Source organism: Myotis brandtii, unplaced genomic scaffold, assembly GCF_000412655.1.
Source record: "Myotis brandtii unplaced genomic scaffold, ASM41265v1 scaffold314, whole genome shotgun sequence".
Lineage (NCBI taxonomy): Eukaryota > Metazoa > Chordata > Mammalia > Chiroptera > Vespertilionidae > Myotis > Myotis brandtii.
In genome coordinates this window covers 2156752-2165225 of record NW_005362033.1, presented here as the reverse complement: position 1 = coordinate 2165225, position 8474 = coordinate 2156752, and the positions used below count along the sequence as shown (strand labels likewise).

The following is an 8474-nucleotide window of genomic DNA, read 5'->3' as shown; positions in this document are numbered from 1 at the left end:
GGAAGGAAGGGCTGGAGAGGGCCTGGCTGGAGCTGCAGCAGACAGCAGTTGGACGCCTGCGAGCCGAGCTCATGGCTCAGCAATGCCCCAGCCCTGCCAGGAGCTGCGGGCCCTGCCGCCTCCTCGCCCACCCCCCAGCCTGGCCCAACACGGGGGCTCTGAAGCTGTCCCCCGTGGGCCTCCCCTTCGCAGAACCCAGGCACGCGCACCCTCCCCACCACCCCAGCTCCCCCGGCAGTGGGTGACACAGGTCACAGGCCGGGAAGGAGAGGGAGAGAAGGAAACCGGCTTCGGGCCGAGCCAGTGAGAGTTAACGTCTGCGGCGTCTGCCCGACAGGCCTAATGAGACCCAGGTGGTCCCCTGGCTCCAGCAGAAGCTGGTTCGGCGCCCGGCGGGGAGAGGGGGCTCTGCAGCTCCAGGAGGTGGGGCCAGGCTGCTGGCGGGGGGCCCAGCACATAACTCGGCGCGGTCGCCGTCTGGGGCAGCAGACACCCAGCCGCTCCGAGCTGAACTGGCAGCATGAAGGTACGGGCCCTGGGTGGGGGACTGAGCCCTTTTTGGAGAGGACCCCAGCCAGAGAGAGGACTGGGATGGCACCCGGGCTCTGGTGGCAGCTTGCTCACCTCCGAGGGCACGGAGCCTGGCTCAGAGCGGGTTTCTGGCGGGGGGGTGTGTTTGGGGGGGGGGGGGGCGCAAGTGCGCAGAAAGCAGGGGCTCTGCGGTGTCGGAAGGACTGTGTTGAGGACCCTGATTTCCTGCCAACAGGCCCTCCTGGCCCTGCCGCTGCTACTGCTGCTGCTCTCCACTCCCCACTGTGCCCCCCAGACCCCCTTGATCCGAGGAGATGGTAAGCAGCCCGTTCGCAAATGCAGCCGGGCCCACAGGCGGGCGGGCGGGAGAGGCTCCGAGCCAGTGTCTGGAGCCCGCCAGCTCTCAGGACTCAGCTCCTGCTCTAAACAGGGCAGGTGGACGAGATGACCTTCGAGCACCCCCTCTCTAAGAACTCTTGCAATTTCTTGTGAGAGTACCCTGCCCCTAGGGACAGAGGCAAATTGTGGGGTGCACGGTGTGAGCTCTGCCTTAGCCCCTTCCTCCCCCTCCCCGGCCCCCCAGCTCTGGAGAAGTCCTGCCTTCAGCAACCCCTGGACTGCGATGACATCTACAGCCAGGGCTACCAGACCGATGGCGTGTACCTCATCTACCCCGAGGGGCCCAGCGTGCCGGTGCCCGTCTTCTGCGACATGACCACTGAGGGTGGGAAGTGGACGGTGAGTGGGAAGAGGAAAACAGAGGCCCAGTTCTGGTCCCAGCATGTGACCAGGCTGCACCTCTGGGAACCTCAATTTCTTCATCTCTGTCCCCACAGCATAGTTTGTAAGCTGCTGTCAACAGTGAATTCTAGGGGCACGTAATCCCCATAATAACCCTGGGAGGAAGGTTCCTTTTATAAAGGAACTGAAGCCCAGAGAGGTGAAGTAACTTACTCAACATCACACAGCCAACACGGACTCCTACCCTGGCATTTGACACCGTCCTAACCTCTTCCCAGCACTAGCAGCTGCTCGAGGGGTGCCAGTGTGCGCCTGGTTTCAGCTCCCTGCTCAGTCCTCTAACAAACCACCTTAGTAGCTCAGGGTCCAGTCCGGGGGAGGCCCTGTCCACTGGGCCTTGAAAACCCAGGCTGTCATCTCTGCTCCAGGTTTTCCAGAAGCGATTCAATGGCTCAGTGAGTTTCTTCCGGGGCTGGAACGACTACAAGCTGGGCTTCGGCCGTGCAGATGGGGAGTACTGGCTGGGTAAGGCGGGGCCCGGGCAGGTGGGGGACCCCCCCGGGGCCAGGGCCTGGCTGACCTGCTGCCCCTCCGCAGGGCTGCAGAACCTGCACCTCCTCACGCTGAAGCAGAAGTACGAGCTGCGAGTGGACCTGGAAGACTTTGAGAACAACACGGCCTATGCCAAGTACGCCGACTTCTCCATTGCGCCCAACGCAGTCAGCGCGGAGGAGGACGGCTACTCCCTCTATGTGGCAGGCTTCGAGGACGGCGGGGCAGGTACCCTCCTGGCAGGCGGAGGGGGTGGGGAAGGCGGGCTGTCCCTGACCCTGGTGGCCCCTCTCCCTTCCTGGCTCCCAGCCAGCCCCGCAGCCCTGGAGCAGCCACGCCCGCTGCCCGGGAGCAGCTGCTTCTCTTTGTGCAGCTCAGCACCCAGGCTCTGGCTGGGGAAGGGCGCCTCCCCTCCCGTCAGCTCAGCCTCCACAGCCGCCCCTCTTCCCGCCAGGCGACTCCCTGTCTTACCACAGCGGCCAGAAGTTCTCCACCTTCGACCGCGATCAGGACCTCTTCCTGCAGAACTGCGCTGCCCTCTCCTCGGGAGCCTTCTGGTTCCGAAGCTGCCACTTCGCCAACCTCAATGGCTTCTACCTGGGTGGCCCCCATCTCTCCTACGCCAACGGCATCAACTGGGCCCAGTGGAAGGGCTTCTACTACTCCCTCAAGCGCACGGAGATGAAAATACGCCGGGCCTGAGGCCTGGCCCCAAGCCCCTGCTCCTGGCTGCTGGCCTCCAGGAGCGCTCCCCTTGCTGGGCCTGCGCCCCCCTGCACCCCTCCCCCATCAGCTCTGCTTCTCACAGGGCTTTATGGCTCAGCTCACCTTCACACCAGGCGTCCACCCGAGCCAGGCCTCTCCCCCTCCACCTGAGGCGAAGCTGCCAACCAGTTCCCAGGCCTCCTCTGCCTCCGCCCAACACCGAGCCAGGAGCTGCTCGCCCAGGCGGCAGGCTGGTGTTCCCCTTAGCCAGCCTCCTTCCCGCGGCTCATCTGCCGGGGCGCGCCTGGCGTGATCCGCACCCCAAGTACGCCAGGCCACCTGCGTGGCCGCCATCACACACCCTAGCAACCCCCCTGGCTGTTCTCAGAGCGTCTCACCCTTAGCTTCCTCCTCTAGTGGTGAGCACCGTGGGCCCCTCGCCCCATCTATCACCTCAGCTTCTCCGCTTCCTGTCCCAGGCCCCCAAAGTGTATTTCACCACAGCTCCTGCACGCACCCCAAACAGCCACAACCCGGGCAGGCAGATGAGGTCGGGCCACCGGAGCACAGGCCGCCGTGGGAGGCTGGAAGCAGGCGGGGGAGGAGGTCTCAGCCTCAGGAGGGCGAGTGGGCTGTGGAGGTTGTACATGCAACTGCATCTGTTGGCTCTCAACGTGGGGCCTGGCTCCTCCTTCCCCTTTCTAACAGCACCCGCCCTCCACTCCAAAGACACGCGGAGTTAGCACCAAAGGGAAACTTCTATTTCACAGGCCTCATTTTTATGGCAAAGAGAACGACTAATAAAATTACATAATAAAAATAGAATACTGAGAAGGCTCGCCCGAGGAATAGGGGTTTCCTGATCCTGTCGTGGCTCGGTGGTGGCTCAGGTGGCTGCTTAAGGCTGTGGGGTGGGTCTCAGAGGAGCCTCAGGATAATCCCAAGCCAAGCTTCCCCTGCCGGGCCTGGGCCCTGGGTCTCCCCCGGCACATGCTGTGGGCCTCAGGGCTCCTGGAGGTCAGGCAGGTCAGCCAGCAGCATCGGGGAATCCATCTGGATCTCACGCTGCAGAGACTCGATGTCAGAAGGGTTCATGCCGTGGCCCTCGAGCCAGTCAGCCAGCAGGGATGCTGAGAGCGAGGCCGAGTCTGTCTGGCTGCAGGGAAAGGGGAGCAGGGAGAGTTGTTACCGGGGCTGGCTCCCCCGCCTGCCCCCCAAGGCACGTTCCTCCTGCACCAGGAACCCAGCTGCGTTCCAGAAGTTCGGTCCAGCCAACTCACCCATCCTGTGGCCCATCCGCCACGCCCATATCGAAAGACTGGTTGAGGAATTCTTCCAGGTCAAAGCCAACGCCATAACCGGCCCCACTGCCCTTTGGCGTGCCCGAGAACGCGGGGGGCAGAGGGTCCTCCACCTGCAGGGGATATTGGCAGGTTACGACGCAGGCACCACCAAGAGCGGACTGCGGTCTGCAGGGAACCCGTCCTGATACTGCTCTAGACTCCGCCTGGATGCCCGCCATGGGTGCCAGCGCCAGCCTCGACAATCCCTGCGAGCTGGCTGGGCCCCTCTCCAGGCCGGGCCCTTCCTGGGGAGCATCGCATTTACCTCTCAGCCACCTGCTCATCAGCACTATGCTCCTCCTACGAGCATGGGCATACGTTCAGAGAGAAAGCCTCTGCTGCTCACTTTTCATGGAACAAGACACACCTCCCACAGCAAGGACTTCCCACACCCATGTCCCTGGGCCCAGGTCCAGGGGTCCGCACGGCCAGGCTTCTCTCTCACCTGAGACTTGGACAGCTGCTGGGTCACCAGGTTGACATCGGGTGACTCTGAGGTGGAGGGTTGAGGGGTCCCCCTGGGGTCTGGAGGGGCTGGGCCAGGTGGGAAGTAAGGCAGAACACCCAGGGTGCTGGAACCAGGCATCCCAGGGGGTGGCACAAGCGACTGGGGGGCCAGGAGGCTGGAGGTGGTGGTGGTCTGGAGTGGAGCAGGGCCAGGCACAGGCCTAGGAGGGCCAGCAGGGTGGGGAGCAGGGCCAGCAGCTGGGCAGGCCGGCTGTGGTGCAGGACCAGGGGTGGCGCCTGCAGGTGGTGGGGGTCCAGTGGGCTGGGCTACAGAGCCAGCAGGACTGGTGGGCCGGGCCGGAGGTGTTGTTACTGTGGCAGGGGGTGGGGCCGGGGGGGGGGGGGGGGGGGGGTGTCAGCACCGTGAGCACAATGGTGACACCACAGACATGGACTGGGGGGGGGGGGGCGGCTGGCTGGGCCATCCGAGTCCAGCGCTCCAGCAGGCTGCGATCATTGTCACTAAGCACCAGCCCAGCCAGGGGATCGGTGGAGGGGCCCCCAGAGGCCCCGGTCCCTCGCTCCTTGCGCTCCCGCTCCTGCCGCCGCTTTTCCCGCTCCTTTGCTCGCTCCTGCCTCCGCCGCCGCTTCTCTTCCCGCTCACGCTGGCGCTCCTGGGCTGTCACTGGCTTCCGAGGCTCCGGTGCTTCTAGGGGGGCACTGGGCCCATCTACAGGGAAGTTGAACAGGGGGAAGGTAAGAGCCGGTGGCCCTGTACAAGCCCAGAGTCCCTCTCCTGCCACCCCATTCCCCAGTCAGCAGCTGCTTCTGGAAGGCACCTCTGAGCCGGCTCCGCAAGGACTTGAGCAGGGCAGCTTTGAGGGCTGCCTTGGTGTTGTCGGAGATGGCACCCTCCCTCTTTGGAGGGGCTGGTTCACTGGCCAACGCGGGGGGTGGCTGCAGGGTCATATCAATGGTGTCAGGTGCAGGGCCAGGGCACGGCAGTGGAGCTGGCGGAGGTGACTCCATGGCACAGTCCCCACTGGGAGCCCAGGAACTGGGCATCTCAATGTCGGGGCAGCTAGGCTCACTGGCCACAGGCTGCAGAGAAGGCTGGAAGCGTATCTGCTGGCGGATGCCCTCGCGCCTGGCATGAAAGTCCTCAATCTCGGCCACAATGGCCTCCTTAATCCGCTCCCGGGTGAGGGCTTCCCGGTCAAAGGCAAAGTCAAAGGGTGGGGCACAGTCAGGCTCATCATCAGGGTCATGGTACTTGGCCAGGAAGGGGTGGCGAAGGGCAGCAGCTGCTGACATGCGGGCACTGGGCTCAAAACGCAGCATTCGCCCCAGCAGTGAGAGGGCCTGGCGGTCAGCACCTGGGTACACTGTCTCCCAGGGCACAGGCTGGCGTGGTGGCAGACTCTGGATATATGCCCGTACCCTTTCAGCCCCTACAGCCTGAATCACAGCTGGCGATGGGGTACCCAACACCATCATGATCAGCTGCAGCTGGTGCACATAGTTTTTGCCTGGGAAGAGCTGGCGCCTGGCCAGCATCTCACCGAAGATGCAGCCCACGGACCACAGGTCAATAGCCTGCGTGTACTCATGCAGCGACAGCATGAGCTCAGGGGCACGGTACCAGCGCGTGGCCACATATTCGGTCATGAAGTACTGATGCTCAGCAGGCGAGGTGCACAGGCCCCGTGCCATGCCGAAGTCACCGATCTTGAGCTCACAGTTCTCATTCACCAACAAGTTAGAGGGCTTGAGGTCACGGTGGATGACCTGAGCTGAGTGCATGTACTTGAGGCCCCGTAGCAGCTGGTACAGGAAGTAGCGCACGTGCTCCAGTGTGAGCGGCTGCGAAGAGTGGATGATCTGGTGCAGGTCGCTCTCCATCAGGTCCAGGACCACGTAACTAGAAGGGACAGGGAAGAGGCTTGGCTGTCCTGCCCACACTCCAGCCCCAGCCTCACATGCCCTCCTGACTGCAGACATGTAATGGCCTTACCCGCAGATTCTGTAGGGGCCAACAGCATGGTATAAAGATCCTAGAGTCTCTACAGCTTTTCCATGAACTTAAGTGAAGTTAGATCCCTTTCTCTCCAGACCTATTTCCCCATGAGAAGGTGAGGTTGCACTAAACCAGGGCTGGCCAAGAGTTTTCATTTGGCAGCCATCTCTATTATTTGGGAGTGGCTGCTTGAAAGACTATGATGAAAACTGTGGTATCTTATCCATTTTCTGTGGGAAAGTGTTCTGTGATTGACTAGTGATGTCTGCTGTGGGAAAAGGAGGGTGTGATTATAGTCGAGTGTCCTCCATTCGCTATCCCATATTCTGAGAGTCTATAAAATTGTAGCACCTGTCCTCTTCCTGAGGAATCACAGCTGTCCCTGGGAATGCCCTAGGGCAGTGGTTCTCAACCTTCCTAATGCCGAGACCCTTTAATACAGTTCCTCATGTTGTGGTGACCCCCAACCATAAAATTATTTTCGTTGCTACTTCATAACTGTAATTTTGCTACTGTTATGAATCGTAATGTAAATATTTGATATGCAGGATGTATTTTCATTGTTACAAATTGAACATAATTAAAGCATAGTGATTAATCACAAAACAATAAGTAATTATATATGTGTTTTCCGATGATCTTAGGTGACCCCTGTGAAAGGGTCGTTCGACCCCCAAAGGGGTCGCGACCCACAGGTTGAGAACCGCTGCCCTAAGGGAACACTGGTCCTGAAACCGTGGGAATTTTCCAGCCTGCCTTACAGAGGTTCAGCTGTCCTTCCAGAACGGTGGCAACCCGGTCCCAGCCTTCAGAAAACATCCCAGTCCAGCCTCCTCTCCCAACACCCCTCCTTACACAGACGTGAACTCGCCGTAGGGCACGGTGGGCCTCAGGATGTCCTTGATGGCGATGATGTTGTCATGCTTGAAGTGCTTGAGGATCTTCAGCTCCCTGAGGGTCCGCTTGGCATTAGTCACCACATCAAACGCATTAGGGATCTTCTTAATGGCCACCTGCTGGCCTGGGAGCAGAGGAAAGGCAGATACTGTAAGGTCCCTGGGGCAGCTGCAGTGGCACAAGGCCGCCTTCAACACCTCCCATTAGGATGCAAATAACAGCAGCTACCACTACTGAGTAACAGCAGCTGCTGTATACTGAGCACCTACTAGTGCCAAGCCCTGTGCTAAGCACTTTACAGACATGATCAGGTTCTCCCTTCTCATCCACCAGCTGAGACAGTTACTAACAGCTCAACGTTAGATGAGGAAATCTCATCTCAGTAATTTACTGGGGGTGGCATAGCTAGTGAGTGGTAGTCTAGACTCCCTAATGCCTGCTCATTCTACCTCCCTACCTCTCCCCAGCACAGGATCTCCAACCGGGTCCAATCGGGACTCGTTTTTCTAAGGAGGAAGTCGGCTGATGTGCTGGCAAAACCATCATGGCGGGTCTCTGAGACCCGTGCCCAACACAGAGCCTGGGCGCCCAGATGGCACCCACCCCATGTGTGACTTAAACCAGAATCTGCGTCCCAGCCTTCCCTCCTGGCTGTCTGGGACGGAGGCGGTTTCCACACCTGGCACAGGACACCTGGGGCGGCTCACCGGTCAGGCGGCGGCGGGCGGAGGACACCACCCCGTAGGCGCCGTTGCCGATGGTCTCGATGATCTCGTACTCGTCCCCCACGTCAAAGGTCACGTCCAAGGAGCGAGCTTTCAGCAGGGCCAGGTTCTTGGCCGCTACAGAGGCAGCGGTGCTGGCGGGCTCCGCCTTCACTGGCCCGGGGGGCTCCCCAGAGCCGTCCTCGCCGTCTTCCTCCTTCAGGGGCTCGGCCATGGCGCCTGCGTGGAAACGCTGGTGAGGGGAGGCCCGCCCGCCAGGACCTCAGTTTCCCCTCTGAGGCTGGGGGGCAGGACCAGGGAACTTCCAAGTTCCCTAAGCCGATGGAGACCGGGTAGGAGGCACAGAGGGTGGCTGGCACGTGGGAGAGGTCCACACCGGGACTCGGGGCTCGGGGCTCGGGGCTCAGGTCCGGTGAAAGCAGGGTCGGGTGGGGGAGGCGCCCGAAGCGCGGTCCAGGAAGAAAGGGAGGGGCGGGGCACCGGCTGTCCCCGGCTTACACTCACCGACCGCGCCTC

The 8474-nt window shown here is 61.4% G+C and overlaps 2 protein-coding genes across 2 annotated transcripts; one reads left to right on the top strand and one right to left on the bottom strand.

The window, feature by feature from the left end:
- The first annotated feature begins 425 nt into the window (after nt 1-425).
- Nucleotides 426-3351, top strand: MFAP4 (microfibrillar-associated protein 4). The gene is made up of 6 exons (XM_005870186.2): nt 426-526; nt 767-848; nt 1115-1269; nt 1701-1797; nt 1870-2052; nt 2279-3351. The coding sequence occupies exons 1-6, from the start codon at nt 521-523 to the stop codon at nt 2524-2526; spliced, it is 771 nt and encodes a 256-aa protein (XP_005870248.1). The 5' UTR covers nt 426-520; the 3' UTR covers nt 2527-3351.
- On the bottom strand, nt 3292-8468 carry MAPK7 (mitogen-activated protein kinase 7). Its single transcript, XM_005870187.2, is given in 8 exon segments — nt 3292-3685; nt 3810-3943; nt 4318-4698; nt 4700-5049; nt 5159-6240; nt 7192-7357; nt 7941-8177; nt 8463-8468. Coding segments are annotated over 7 exon segments (2499 nt in total). The 5' UTR covers nt 8173-8177; nt 8463-8468; the 3' UTR covers nt 3292-3531.
- Nucleotides 8469-8474: the final 6 nt, after the last annotated feature.